We start from the raw sequence: 15,938 nt of genomic DNA on the forward strand, positions 1-15,938 counted from the left end.
TTTCACAATGAATATATATAATATAATCCAAAATATATATTTGTAATAATAATAGCCTAATAATACTAATAGTGATTACAGTACATACAATAAATGCTCTTAATTAAAAAAATCTTTCAAACTTAACTTTTAAGTCTGGGCAAAAGATCACAATTTATGTGTTTGAACTGTTCATAATTAACCAAGTTTCATAAAAGCAATCACTATAATGCTAATGGCACGAAAACATCAGCAATGCTGTTGTATTGTAAATGAATCCACACCAAGGCACAACACACAATTTAAATACAATTTAATCTAGACAGCATGAGAGCATTTTCCAAAACCAGCAGTCAATATACATTAGTAAAAATGTTTATTCTCATCATATTTTCCACACATAAACCTAACAATTCTTCATGCACAATGTACAAGAGAACATTTTCATTTTCATCTCAGACATTAAATAATGGATGACCACCAAGGCACCAAGACAGAGTGTTTGTCTTTAAGTGTTCAAAACAATGTGTATTATTGCAGTATGAAAAAAAAACAAAGCTGCATTTCCTCAAATAGCAGTTTATGTATTTAATTGCGGAGGCATTTGAGGAAATACAGCAACATGTCAGAACTGCTGTACAAATCACTTTTACAGCTGTACAAACAGGACAATAACACTGTTCATGCTTAACTGTGGCGCAGTAGTCAAATCGAATGCAAAGCGACATAAACAAGCGTGCAATTTAAAATACTTTAAAAAAAAAAGGCTTTATAGCCCTTCTGTGTACACAGGGGCAAACACTTCAACGTTAAGTGTCTTACACAAGTAAAAAGCAGCAAGGGGACTGCAGGTTCTCTAACGTAATCATAATAATAATTCATCAAAAAATATTCCCAGCCCTTGCCGTCAGGTAAAGTCCAGGTCCAACAAGCCAACTTGAAGTATTTAGGTGCTGGGATGAATTGTTAGTGGTGGAATAAACTGTCAACTAAACAAACACATAGTGGTTTGAAGGTGGGTGATAGAGAATGTGTACAGTAGTTATTTTGGAGGGCATCAAGATAACATTTTACTGTAGGGAAAGCTACTATTTAAAAAAAAACCCAAAAAACAAGCCTCAGTCATCCTGGAGCTGTCCCAAAACATTCCCGCCCAGGGCGTGTTTTTGGACCTGTGTTTGCTTGTTAGTGTGGATGTATTGAGTGTTAGCAGCAGCCCGGCTTGCTCTCTGCCGCCACAGTTTCTTGGTCCAGTTTGATGCGGTCTCCGTTGCTCTCCTCGTACGGCAAGCCCTTGTCATTGGCCAAGATGTTCTCCACCAGGAATTTGGCTGCCTCGTCCACGTTGATATTGTCCTGTGAGAGGAGGAGCAGAGTGGGAATGATCATTCGATGTTTTGATTATAAATAGGGCAGCACGGTGACCGAGTGTTTAGCGTGTCTATGAAGCAGCTAATAAAAATAAAATAAAAATAAAAATAAGCACTGCCAATTCCCGCTTAGAAACACAAATGACAACTCAAGCTAAATTATTTTTTACATTGTTTGCATTCCAAGGAGGTTGACATTTTATGCAACGCCGCCCCCTGCTGTTGATTGACACTGATGTCAAAGTACCCTCGGGCTCGCATTGTGTACCTCACGTAACCAAACCATTGGAACAGACGAGCCACGACACTGACGTGTATTTGAGAGATCATTTGAAAATAGTAATATTTGCAAAGTTTTATAGAAATAAAGTGTTGCGTATTGTTACTCGGGTTAGGGTAAACGTTTCCATTGTTGATCATTATTGTGAGAAATCATGAACATGATCAATGTCTGCACTAGGGGTGTCATGCAAAAAAAAAGAAGAAAAAAAGTAATCTGTAATCGTAGTTAATCTCATGAATTCATTAGTTAATTAGATTAATCACAAACTTTATATCTATTCTAAATGTGCAATAAAATATACAATAAAATATTGTTTTCATACTCTTGTTAACATAGAAGTGGAAAAATATATTAAATAGAAATAGGGCTGCATCTTTTAGTCATTGATACAGTAATTTCATAATAATTCGTAAAATTGAGTTGTACTGTAAAAAACGAGTGTGATATTGATTTGTGTTGGTCATTTTTCTGCCACTAGATGGCATAATTGCATTTGTAAGACGGTGACAGCTCAGTGCATTTTTCTTTTCATATCAAGAGCTATCTAATCTTTAAAATGACGTATTTTCTAAAATTGTAAAAATACAACTTGACCCCAATCTCCACAAATATATGCATTATTATTAAATGTATTATTAAATTGTCATGTGGACATGTCTGCTGCGTTGCGACTGGAATTCCCACATTACAGGCTTTCCAAGTAAGGCGTGGTCATTAATCACAAGTTAAAAAAATTAGTATCATAAAGGAACTTTACATTAACTCAAAATGAATGCACTAATTTTAATAATAATAATAATAATAGTAATACATTTTATTTGTAATGCACTTTATATTTCAATCAAGTGCTACAGAGTAAAAAAAAAAGTCTAGCAAAAAGCTTTTTGCAAAAAGAAAGGTTTTAAAAGCATGTTTAAAAATGTCAATAGGCTGTGGAGCCCTCAGCCGGTCACCCCTAGTCTTAACATACATAATTAACATGAATTATCATCAATCATTAATAACATAATCCAAGGTAATTTTCGCATATTTGTTATTTCAGAGGCCTGTAAGAAATGAATATGAGCCGTCATTCGCCGGATTAAAAAAAATATTATTAGTATGGTTCAGCCATGAATGATGCCTCAAATCTTGACACGTTGTCCAGCCCTAGTCCCATTTTTAGATAATTCCTATTTACACTCAGAAAATGAATGGGTCATCTTCAGTGGTTCATCTTCATCCCCCAGTATTAGGATCCTTTACACAGAACAGTGACAGAATTTTTTTTGTGAAAATGCCACAGATTCCAGACAGTGTGAAAGGAGTTAATGACGTTCGTCTGAATCACAGCAAGATTGTGCAATTGTGCCCTGTCGGGTTACTAACTACTAACTCATTTGCTCCCAAAAACGTACAAATGTGTTCTATTATAAATGTTTCAAGTGTCCCAAAGACGTATTTATACGTTTTTTAAATTATTAATTTTTTTTTTACATTTATGCTAGGGCATACAGAAGGCTTTGATGCAACATCTGAACTGCAAAAAAACGGTTGAAGAGATGGTAGTTACTACACAAACGGCCAGCAGGTGGCAGCAGAGCATAGGAAATGAACCAGAACCATGTTGAAAAACCCCTCAATTACTCACAATTCTAAATACATTTGTGAATAATGATTAAACTTAGCTATATTCTAATGCTAAGTGCTGCAAAACGGAAACAGATAAAAATATACTTTTTTTTCCTATTGCTATCATGTTTTTATAGCAATAGAACACAATATTCTGTGGGCCTTGCAAAACCAGTCAAAATTCAGTAAAACAGCCAGGAGCGAAGGGGGTTGCTTCAGTGAAAATGAGTGGAAGTGAATGAGTTAATGACCATATCCCATTGACAAATGTGAACAATTTATTATGTGTCAAGGAAGCCCCCCCCCCCCCCAACCCATGGGCTAGACAGCAGTGCTGTCTGTTCGTCCAGTGCACACTTCTTTCTATGAAGTGTTGTGTTTGGGCAACAGCTGGCAAATGATTTTCGCAGGCAGCCTGAGGTCAACTGAGACAAAGTGAAAACATTCTTTTTTTTTTTCTCGTCCTTCACACTGCAGCCAGAAGCTGTCACTGTAGGTTGAAGAGGTAATGAATATTAATGGCCTTCTCCCTGCCCCTTTACAGCACCGTGCATCTTTTCCAAAACTAAAGCTATAGTTCACAAAGACAAGTCAATCATTGTTTATGAATGAAAACTTGTGACTCGAGTCCAATCTGCTGTTCAAAGCTCACAGTCGTGATCAATGCGAGGCATGTGACTCCAGTCATATGATCGGCAATTTTTATTTTTTTTTCGTACGGGAGATGCAGAACAACCTCCTGACTTAAGTGGCTCGCTCACTTCCCCTCATGACAGGCAGCGGATGAACGTAGCGTCATTCCAATGGAAGCGATTGGTCGCCACGTCACACACAAGGACTAACGGGCGTGTCACGCTCACGTCTCCCGTGTTCACATAACGCAGAGTTAAGGCTGCTTGTGTGGGTGTGTATACACAAGATGAGGAAGTGGCGGGATATTGTGCCAAGCAATAAGACATTGACAGTCAAACTTTGGAAAAGCTTCAGCGCTACTGTGGCTTTTATTAACATTGTTGTGTAATATGTTATCTAGTTGCCTCCATTTTGTTTTGTATTTGTTCCATGTCATTTCTTAGCATTTCTCTTGACCGCACTACTTGGTTTAGTATGTGCATGTTGGATTTGTTATTTTAATTTGTTTTTTGTCCAGTCAAATTTCAGTCTTTATGTGTTGCTATGTAGGGCCCGACTGATATGCATTTTTTTTTCAGGCCGGTGCAGATTTTTGGCAAAAAAAAATACAGATTACCAATTAATCGGCCGTATACACACTTAAGTGAGTACAGAAGAAAGTTACGATTGAATTATATTAAAATAACTCGTTTTTCACACTTTGGGAAAAATTGTGCATTCAGGGTACTTTTAATCGTGAGATTATTATAACCAGTGAGATTTCACGCCATCCTCCTAAGGCCTATGAACACACCCTTGATAACATCAGCATTTTTCTGTCCTCTGATTGGCTGATCATTCCCAATCAAAGTCAACTTAATTGTGAAGCAAAAGATTGACAAGCAAAACAATGTCTGTTGCAATTTGTATCTCTAGTGAGCATTATGCACTTCGCTGCCATTGACGGCTATAAACGTCAAAAATTAATTTGAACTATTTCTAGTAGTTTAACATTTGTTTCCACTTTTGTTAACAAGAGTATAATAAATAAATGAGTAAGTAACTAATAAATAAGCAAAATATGTGATTTATCGTGAGTTAACTCGTGAAGTCATGCGATTAATTACAATTAAAAAAAATGATTGCCTGATGAGATGATTATTAAAAATTAGGGGCATCAGGTGATTATTATTATTTATTTTTTTACTTCAATAGTTAACTCACGATTAATCAAAAATTTTACATCTGTTCTAAATGTACAATAAAAAAAAATCTAGGTTTTCATACTCTTGTTAACAAAAGTAGGAAAAAAAAAGTTGAACTAATAGAAATAGTTACAATTATTTTTTGACGTTTATAACCGTCAATGGCAGTGAATGAGTTAACAGGTGGACTAAGTTGCAAATGCACTGCCTGCCATTCATTTTCAGAATACTGTCGTTAACTAGTACTGTACGTCTCTCTGCATGCAATACAGCTGCCATCACAAAAACAATGCCATCTGTGCGAAAGACCACCATTAGATGTGTGGGTTTAGCAATGCTATAAAGAATATCTACAGTACAATGGGACACTCAATTGAGAGCAGACCACCACCGAGGCCAAAAAAGTGGAGAAAAAAACATAGTTGTGGGAAAAAAAAAACGATGTGAAAAAGGCTTCAAAAAACTAATTCTGTCCACATGTGAGAAGAAAAACATTCAAAGAGACAATACAAGCCCAAGCCTTTTTTTCATGCGGGAAAAATAGAGCACAGCAACAAAAACTTGGTAACCTGTGACATCACTCACGAAACACAGCAGTACAATTATCTCCCAGATGACCTATAACCCTGTTAGCTATCTGGACTGCAGCATCCCTCAATCACTGTCATGTGATATCTCAACAGCCAAGGCAGGCTGGCTCAAGACATCTTGAACTGGTTTGCAAACGGCTGCGTTGAACAAAAGGCAGAGAGGCTTTCGTAACTGGCACGATGATTGCACCATACGGAAAGAAGAAGCGCGCTCGGCTTCCCCTGCGGGACCACTTGTGTTTCCCATGAGGGGAAGTGCACTCGCCATTTTAACGACCACGTAGCGTTGGCTGAAAACATTTCTACCGCACCACAAGATACACTGATGAGACAAAAGTACTCGTGGCATCTGTAGGTAGTGTTAGTGGGGGGAAAAAAGGTGTCTGATGAGGTTGAGGTTAGGGCTACCAGGTTTTTTCTCACCAAACTCATCCAAGCATGCCTTTTGAAAGTGTAAAGATGTCCAAAATGGTGCGTGCGTACAATAAATTAAAACATAATAATAAAAAGGAGAAGGTAAAGAAATAAACAGATTTTATATTTGAAATAACTGTACAAATGTGTCAAGAATTTAACCACAAATGTAATGTGAACATGAAAACAAAACACACGAGCTTTGATAACAAGTGACAGTGTGTTTAACAGCTTGCACTTTGCTAGCTAGCGCTAGCTGCTTTTGACTAAGCTAAGGCTCAGATTTGAATACTTTCCACAGAGGCTGTTTCCTACTTCCCCAACCAGCAAAGAAAGAAAAAAAATTCCGGTTTGGGAGTGCAGAACGCGAGCAGAGTTCTAGGCCACAGCTCAGCACCTTAGTTGAACTTCTGTGACGTCAACAACGGCGGTCAAATGCAGACGAATGAACGGGCTGTCATCTTGCTTGCATTATTATATATTATATTCATATTCTATCCAGTGTTTCCCACACCATGTTAATACTTGGGTGGGCCACCCAAGTAAATTGGCCACCACCCAAGAAGTTTTCAAGAAATGTATAAAAAATATATTTAAAAAGAAAAAAAAAGTGTCTCGACAGAATATACCGCATGTAACGTTAGTTCGCCGTCACTCACTTCGTGAGGCTAGAGGAGACGTAGTAACAGGACTGAGACCCACCTCCCGTCCAACACACCGGAGTCCACCCACCCAAGTAGGAAACACTGCTATCCCATTTCAGCAACATTTGTCACACAAGGCGTCAGACAGCATTATGCTAATTGGTCCCATGGAAAACAATTAAAACCGGACATTTTCATGAATTTATAAACAACCCCCCCACCGAGATGAGGCGTCTAAGTTAGCGGACATGTCTATGCAAAAGAGGACATTTTGTCACCCACATTATGCTATTTGCTATTTAGAGAAGGCTCCAATTCAATTAGCATTCGCAAAGGCTGTTTCCGTAGCATAACATAGAAAAGGCTCCACTGCCCCCTATAGTAGAGGAGGGGAGGATTTGGTCAAATTCCAAATTTGGTTTTCAGGTTCCACTGTATGTTATCTAGGCTCAGACGTAATGAATAAAACAAACTTTATATTAGGGTACGGAAGAGGATTAGCGCCAGTGAAGAGTGAAAAAAAAGTTTGGCAGGATTCATACTTAATTTAAGAATTCTGACTTTAAAGTCCGAATTCTGACTTTAATCTCAGAATTCTGACTTTAAAGTGACAATTCTGACTTTATTCTCAGAATTCTCACTTTAATCACAGAATTTTGACTTTAAAGTGAGAATTGTCACAATTTTCACTTTAAAGTGAGAATTTTGTCTTTATTCTCAGAAAGTCAGAATTCTGACTTTATTCTTAGAATTCTGACTTTAAACTGAGAATAATAGTAGCACTAATAAAATCAGAATTCTGACTTTAAAGTGAGAATTCTGACTTTAATCTCAGAATTCAGATTTTAAAGTGAGAATTCTGACTATTCTCAGAATTCTTACTTTATTCACATAATTCTGACTTTATTCTAAGAATTTTGACTTTGAAGTCAGCATTCTCACTTTAATGCAGAAGATTTTGACTTTATTCTCAGAATTCTCACTTTAATCTCAAAATTCTGATTTTAAAGTGAGAATTCTGACTTTATTCTCAGAAATCAGCATTCTCACTTTAATGTCAGAATTCTGAGATTAAAGTCAGAATTATGATTTAAAAGTCAGAATTCTGAGAATAAAGTCAAAACCTTGCCAACCTTTTTTTTCTCTTCACTGGCACCAATCCTCTTCCATACTAGGGTGACCAGCTTGTCCATATAAAAAAATTCGCTGAAAATCAAATACACAATAAATGATCACCAACAGCTATTTATACCAAATTTAATTGCTAGTGGTTGTATTATCGTTTAAGATAATCATAAATGCTATCTTGGTTGACAGTTCAACAGTGGGAATCTTTTTTGCTCGCTCCCGGCAGCTATTGGAAGCTGGCTGTACCGTTTACTTCGTGCCGGTCCCGCATAGTAACATTGGAAATATGCCGCCAGGAAAGCTCACCTTGGCAGACGTCTCGAACCAGCCCAAGAAGCCCGTCTCCTTGCAGAAATTTTCCATGAGCGTTGAGTTGTTGTAGCCCTCCTTCTTCTGGTCACACTTGTTGGCGAGCAGTACCGAGGGGATGGGGCTGCCGTTGGCCAGCTTCACCTTGCTGTCCAGGTCCTGCTTCCACTTGGACACGGCCTCGAACGTGGAGCCCCTGGTCACGTCGAAAACCACGAAGGCCCCCACCGCCTCCTTGTAGTACACCCGCGTCATGTTGCCGAACCGCTCCTGACCTGCGTGAAATCAGAGGGGTGTCGTTGAGGAACTCCAGTAATAGTCTTCAAACGCTCTACAATTTCACTCCCTCAGCCAAAAAACCATGACCCACTTTCCTTCACATGCCAGGGGCCTAATCCGCGCAGAGAAGTAATCTGCCGTCATAATAACCCTTTTCTCTAACATATAGGCTGTCTGCGAGAACATCTGAGGCGATGCATCACAATGGAATTAGCGCAAGCATATGAGGTGGCTCAAAGGGCCGCTGCTAAAATGTTGAACAAAAAACTTTGACGCATGTAATGGAAAAACATAGTCGTGGACAACCTTTCAAGGTACACCATATGATGGCTGGTCCCGCTCATTTTGTCCATTCTTGAAAAGAACGCATCAACTTCCACTCGGGTGCAGCAGGTACTTGGCGGCCATGCCGGCGAGTGGATGAAGTGGTGTGACGCAGAGCGAGTGAATCCACTGTGGGGCCTAAAGGCCCCGATGCCAATTGCTCATAATTGGCAGTTTAATTTTAGCTCACGTAACCCCAGGTGAATGCACAAGAGACACGAACGACACAGTGGCATAAAGAGCCGATAGATTCCATTTAAAGATTCCATATAGCTAATGGGCAGAACATTCAAGACCGCAGTTTCATCGAAAGCAACAATATGTAGAAAATAATTGGGCCTTAAAATAACATCTTACACCATTATACTGATGGTTGTGAAAGTAATAGTAGAATTTCTATTGTTGCCATTTTGACCTCAAATCACCGACTAGCCAAGACATTTTGTTTGTTGTGATAGCACTAGCATCAGTGTATTAGCATCCAGAGATATGTACATCTGTATAAACATTTGTAAATCATTTCAAAAACTTCACTAAGAAAATACAATTTTAACAGACATTTTCAAAAGGTTATTTTTCTGATTACATAAAACAATTGCCACTGGAAATTGTATTATGTTTTACCAATCAGTTTATTATCAGTTATTTTGTAGTGTTTCTCTTGGCCGGGCTGCTTTCAGTAGTACTAGTTTATGTCAATGTAGATCCTTTTCGTCCAATCAGATGACAGCCTCTGTGTTGCCAAATTAATCTAAATCCTCCAGGGACCTTTCAGAGTCAGTGGTCTTGGCCGATTTTAGCAGTGGGACTGTTTTTTTTTTTTTTTTTTTTTTTTTTTTTATCAATCAGATTTCAAATTTGACCTCACAGGGTTGGTCTTGGTCAGGGCAACATATTTTGCATCCAACACATCTGCACAAATTAACGTGTTTAATTGATCCTGAACTACTAATTTATGTAGCACAGTTACATGTTGTCATATTGTGTTTTTGCATAGTATTGATTGTTTTTTAAATAACAACATGATAGCGGTGTAATCAAGCGACAGCTTTAGTCAGGTTAAGTCCTGACTGTATAACCAGGTACTAAACGCCGACCACTGCTGGAACAATGAGAAAAATACTTGCTTTCAATTAATGCATCAAATCAGTAAGTTTTGTTGAAGAAAGCATTACAAAACCAGCAGTAAATTCGAGTGGATGGAATGGATTCCCGCTTTGATTTTGTGACACATTCAGTCGTTAACGCTCGGTCAATATGAGAGCGAGGCTGTCAGCCAGTCGGAGTGTCCTCCTCCAGGGAACATCTCCGAAGACTCGCATCGAGCGATTCTATCGACACGGTGGCGTACGTACGCGCACGAGTGCTAGCCGCACGGGCTAATGACTTGCGCGAGGTATTGACACAGCACAAGTCACAAATGTTTCATCACAGCAAAGTACATGAAGCATGACCTCTTGTTATACATGATGGATTTATATAAATAAAAGAGAATGTGTGGATGACATGTACAGTACCTTGACTTTTAAGTTTTATTTACACCATGATCAAGTTCTCAACTCAATTTGAAATGCCATTAAGCCGTTCCATTCCCCCCCAAGACGTTGTTAGTTAGATGTTTACTTAGTTACATAACAATCTAGCTAGCTATCTACAGTATTTTGTAAGCTACACATAGACATTGTCACATAGCGCTCTCTATAGCTATCTACTTATTGCGTTACCTTGCTTGTTATTTAGTGAGTGACTGAGTTAGCTAGTTACAAAGCTAGCCACCTAGCTAAAGCCAAGCCACTGTATCTTAAGCTATCACGTCAGTCCGTTAGCTATCTACCTATCTATCTACCCTAATTAGTTAATCAGTTGGTCAGTCAGTTCGTTAGTTCGATAGTCAATAAGGAAGTAGCCTGTTTGCCACCATTTGGACAGTCACACACGCATTTCATTTGAAAAAAAAAAAGAAGTTTTGTTAACAGTTGAACCACACGGAGGTCAGCGCTGTGCCAAAAGCCATTCTATCTTTTCAACAGCCGGTGAATTGTTCTACTGAATAAATAAAGTTACATCAGCTAAAAGCGCTAACGAGTGTCATATGCCACTAACCTAATTAGCATAGGAATGGACAGTGTGGGCCTGTAAGCACCGCACACGCACGCTACATTAGATGACAAATGACACATATACAGCTGGTCACATGTCGCCAACATCATTAATACTAACGGGAGTGTGGTGTTATTTTTTGTGCGTGGGCGAAAGCGAGACGATGTCATCATTATCCATAGTTGCTCTACGCTGGTACGCGTTGCCATTGCGTGGGTGTGCATGTTGCCATGGAAACTGTCCAAGCCAGACGCGGCCGTATAGCAAAAGCAGCGGCGGCGGCACTAGTAGTAGTGCCGCACATCCCTCGGATCCCTCCAAACAAAAGTCCAGTCATGAGTGTTGCATTTGGTAGCTGGACCTTCAGTTAGGTCTTGCCTAACTTAATTCACTTCTTAATATCAGCACTCTCACGCTATAATTATAGATATAATCAATACTGTGCAAAAAACACAATACAAACACAGCTGTGCCACACATAGTACATCATCTGGGGCAGCTAATTAAACAAAATAAAAGTCAACATTTCTTTGGAAAAAGGTGCAAGGTCTGTTTTGTTGCCGGTACATCACAGACATGAAGGAATGTGATATTAGAGTTTCCCTCCACGTGTGGAATTAAAAAGCTGCATGGCATTTTTACAGATGTTCAAAGACTAATTGGCCCCCAAAAAGCATAAAACTATTTTTCCAAAACATTTCAAACTCATCTGACAACATAAGCTTTAAAAATAAAAGGCTTGCCGGGGGTTTAATTTAGAAAAGAATGTAGCCGTGACCACCTACTGCAATTGTCACATAATAAAAAGTTGCAGTAATGGAGGCAGTTGTGAGCACATGACCACTATGTGATCTTACTGCAGATTAGCAGAACCTCGAGCAACGGCCCACTAACATGCTCTTGTTCCACGTTTACCTTCGGCTGACCTGATGTAATGTGAGGAATTCCAGTGATAACGCTCAGTGTTGCACGTCGCACTTGAGACCAGATGAAGGGCAAACTGGCGACTAGGGACGGGATTTGATGCTACAATAAGTACGGATTTAGTCTTAAAATAACACAGCTTCTAAATAATTGATGCTTGTCATCTGTCATTTCCATGGCAACCCTGGATCGACTACTTGAGTGCTCAGTCTAGGATCTGGGCGGACCAGCTAGGATGCTTCTCATGTTGTGTTAACCCTAGCATCTGTGCTAACGTTACAACTCAGAGATGGGTTAGCGCCATCGCCCATACTAGCATCAGTGTTCATATATTTGCTAGCCTACGGTCCATACCAACATTGTGATTTAAAGTTGTATAGGCACATGTGTCAATACTAATGTTATTCTTCAAAGTGTCAATGCTAACGTTATTAGAGTTGCGTTATGAAATATCACAATGCTAACATTATTGTTCAGAGTTGTGTTAGTGCCTTTGTCTTTAACGTGATTTTTAATCAAAGTTGCAGTTATGCTAGTGTCTACTGTAATGTTATTATTGAGAGCCACACCATTTCTAGTGTCCTGTATTAGGCTACAGTATTTTTCAGTTAGATTATTGCAAATGTCCTTGGTTACATTATGGTTTAGCGTTGTATTGTGCGTTAGTATATATTATCTGTTGTTTGTTATTGTTCAGAATTGTTACAGTGCCCATGCTAATGTTACTACAAAGAGTTATGTAATTCCGACTGTCTTTATTTACTTTATGGTTTAGAGTCTGTTAATGCTAATATCCATGCTAACATGGTTGATATGAAAAAACAACAACTTTTGACTAATTCTGATTTGTGAAATTGTACTGTCCCCTTTCAAATAAACAAGTCTAATTCAATCTAATCTAATTAACAATATTGTTTATAGAGTTATGTTAGCGCTAGTGTCCATGCTAATTTTCTTGTTCGCGGTCGTTTGAGCGCTAGTTTCTAAGATAAGATTAACTCTCAGAGCTGAGCGAGCTGTAGCATCAGTGCTAAGTTAGCATTAGTGCTAACAACACTTTTCAGATATGTCAAGCGTGTGCTCTCGACACGCTTTGTCACAACTGCATTACAAGGAGAGCACGAACATAAACATTTCCCTGTTGTATTTTGTGATGGAGACAATAAGGTATGAAATTTCTTTGAAGTGGCTCAAACAGGTGGCACCATTTTGTCTCCTTTGACCTCGCAGATAGCAATTCTATCCAAGCGAGAGTATCAATTTGAGGGTGAAAGGGGGCTTGACATTTCGAGGCTTCAGGCTGATTACTATCATTCCTTCTAATGTGATGAGCATTAACACTGATGATGAACGTGGATGTTAAAACCTCCTCTCCTTTAATAGCCTGATGGCGGTTCTTAATGACTTGGTGAGTAAACCGACGCTCTATACTCTTTTACGTCACCTTCTTACTTATTTTAGCAGCAAGTCCAGAAACAGAACGACAAAAGTAACATAACCAATTTTAGAACAAAAATTCAAAGAAAACATTTGTTCTTGAGCACTACAATTTGTCCTTGTCTATCTGTTTGTTAACAGGCTACTTCCTGGTTCACAGACCATAACGTATGGACTTGACCGTACAATTTGGCATTCTGAAGAGTTGGGAGAATGAAGAAAAATAATTGCTTGTGTGTTTATTTAGTTAGCTAGCTACTTCCGGGCTCGCAAATTGATAGCATAAGACATAATAATGGTCATAAGGTTATAGTTATGATTGATTGCCTCACTCATTTTCTAGTTAGGAGGCTACTTCCTGGTTCATGCCGAACGAAGAATGACATAACATTTTAAGATTCTACTGAATGAACGCTACAATTCCATCTATTTTTTTCTTTTAATCAAATGGTTTCTACACTCATGTATGTAGCACCCCTTACACACTTTAAATACGTTTTGTAGAAATTAGTTGCACAATTTTTGTGTGATCTTGCTAGCTAAACATCAAAACAACATTTTACACTCTCCACTCGCCACCCTTCTGCTATGCATTCCTACAAATCAGTTGCCTTTATTATGGTCTGTCCCACTCAATTCAATCAAGACATTGAAAACTTCAAAAGGTGTTACAGAACATCCAACTGCTAACCCCTGTAATGTTAGTGTATTTATTTGTGTTAGTGCATCAATTTAGCATTCTAACAGAATAGGCAACTTGTCTCATATATGTATACTAAATTGACACTTACATTACAGCTGCCAGCTTGTGTGCTTCCTGAGTGTCACCATCCTGTGTTTACATTGTGTGTGTGTGTGACAAACAGCCGCTATTTGGGCAGGGTGTTTTTTTTAATGTGTCTGTTTCCGACAAGTGAGCGTGAAAATGAATAGAATAACTGGTGTCATGCAACTTGTAATTTGGTAGTAAAGGTCTTCGCAAAAGACACCAAAAATTGTGAAAATAGCTAAATTTCTGACGAGCAGACATCATGGCTCGCCACATGATTTATTATTATTATTATTATTTACTAGCATAGTATCCACATTTTTGTTAGATTGTATGCCATGTGATTTATATCTAATCTAGAATATGTGCCTTAGCTCAATAAAGGTTAGCAAATATTGCTTTTTTTTTGTCCAATCACATTTCAGTCCCTGTGTGTTGCTATGTCAATCTACTCTAACCTTCATAACCACTGCTGGCCGACGTAACTTGAATGACTCAAGTAATCCCCATACTTGTGGTTCATTGTTGATAAATTCACCATTTTTTTGTGCTCTTTCTAAAATGCCCCAAGATACCAAAAAAAAAAGCAGTCTGAATGGGAAAGTAGTACGAGGAAATAAGATTTTACTAGTTTGGATTGTTAGAGCAATGGGACTGTCTTGTTAGCCAATTAGATTTCAAATTCATCCTTACGGAGCCAGCCTGATGACATCAGCTTTTGCCTGTTCTCTGATTGGTCGCAAATGTATTTATTTATTTCAGGCAACTTCGACTAGCAAAACATGTCACTATCAATCGACACATATTCATTACTATTTAGCGTTTTTGTTGAGTTAATTAAAAAAAAAAAATTCATCATGTTCTTAGATAAATATTGATCTTCTCCAAAATATGCTTTTACTGTAGTACATTGCATTTTGTTTTACAGTATTGATGGTTTCTATGTGATAGTTATGGTATTATTTGTTATATTCGTTCACATTACACTCCAGTGACTTCACTGTATATTAAATCAGGTAAGATCGATGTATGAATGACGAATGATCAACATTTTTTGGCAATAAAATGATCAGAAATGTGCTTAGGGCCCCATGAAGGCGGGCCGGCTCTTATGGTTGAGTGGATAATAATAATAACGTGACCTACATTCCACTGAAAATTATGAACTACACGGACATAGAGTGGGAAATGTCGAAATTTTTAGATGATTAATTAATTTTTTGCTTGTTTTGGGTGGATGTCCATGCGTGTTACCTGCGATGTCCCAGAGCTGCAGTCGGACCAGCGTCTTGCTGTCCCAATTGAGGACCTTGAGGGCGAAGTCTACGCCGATGGTGGCTCGGTAGTGCTGGGAGAAGAGCTGGTGCACATACCGCTTGATGATGCTCGTCTTCCCCACGCCCAGCTCCCCGATTACCAGCACCTTGAACAAGTACTCCTTGCACTCCGACACCGAACCGCCGGCCATGCTCGCCACGAAACTACAGGACTAAACTTCGACTCAACTTTTATTTAAGCCGGTGCGCGCGTGTGGGTTTGCGTGGGAGTGTGTCATGAGTTGTTCCTCGCGCACGAGAGGGGGGAAAAAGAAAAGAGGGCTGTAACGGACCGGGCTGGTCCACAAAGCAGAAGTTACATTTGTTTCTCCTCCTCCTTTCTCCTCCCGCGAAAGAGTCACATGACCCGGAAGCGTCGGGAAACCTTTTTTTCTAGCACAAACGTTTTCTTTACACAACCATATGAAGGACACAGTTCATTAAGTTCGCACAATACAACAAAAAATGCCTCACTTTTGACGTTTTCAAGGCAAGTAGTAAATACTGAGAGCTGTTTCAAATATTGCACCAAAATACAGTGGCGCCTTGAGATACTGTAGTGTTATTTTCCAAGTTTCATATTTTGTTACAGCTCTCAATGCACAGATGCAGCAAATATTAAATAAAATGCCCACTGACTTTTC

General features: G+C 38.7%; 1 protein-coding gene across 1 annotated transcript; it reads right to left on the reverse strand.

Moving 5' to 3' along the window:
• Positions 1 to 290: 290 nt before the first annotated feature.
• Positions 291 to 15,592, reverse strand: rab32a (RAB32a, member RAS oncogene family). The gene is made up of 3 exons (XM_086061496.1): positions 15,233 to 15,592; positions 8,143 to 8,420; positions 291 to 1,335 (listed from the first exon to the last, which is right to left on the reverse strand). Exons 1-3 carry the CDS (start codon positions 15,444 to 15,446, stop codon positions 1,186 to 1,188), a joined length of 642 nt encoding a protein of 213 aa, XP_085917622.1. The 5' UTR covers positions 15,447 to 15,592; the 3' UTR covers positions 291 to 1,185.
• Positions 15,593 to 15,938: the final 346 nt, after the last annotated feature.

Source organism: Leptonotus elevatus, chromosome 18 (genome assembly GCF_054856555.1).
Source record: "Leptonotus elevatus isolate MCC_2025b chromosome 18, RoL_Lele_1.0, whole genome shotgun sequence".
NCBI classification, from domain to species: domain Eukaryota; kingdom Metazoa; phylum Chordata; class Actinopteri; order Syngnathiformes; family Syngnathidae; genus Leptonotus; species Leptonotus elevatus.

Coding starts and splice junctions, on each gene's coding strand:
- rab32a (XM_086061496.1), bottom strand. CDS start 15,446: ATGGCCGGCGGTTCGGTGTCGGAGTGCAAGGAGTACTTGTTCAAGGTG. Junction 8,421..15,232: donor GCAGCTCTGGGACATCGCAG/GTAACACGCATG, acceptor GATTTCACGCAG/GTCAGGAGCGGTTCGGCAAC. Junction 1,336..8,142: donor GGTTCGAGACGTCTGCCAAG/GTGAGCTTTCCT, acceptor CTCCTCTCACAG/GACAATATCAACGTGGACGA.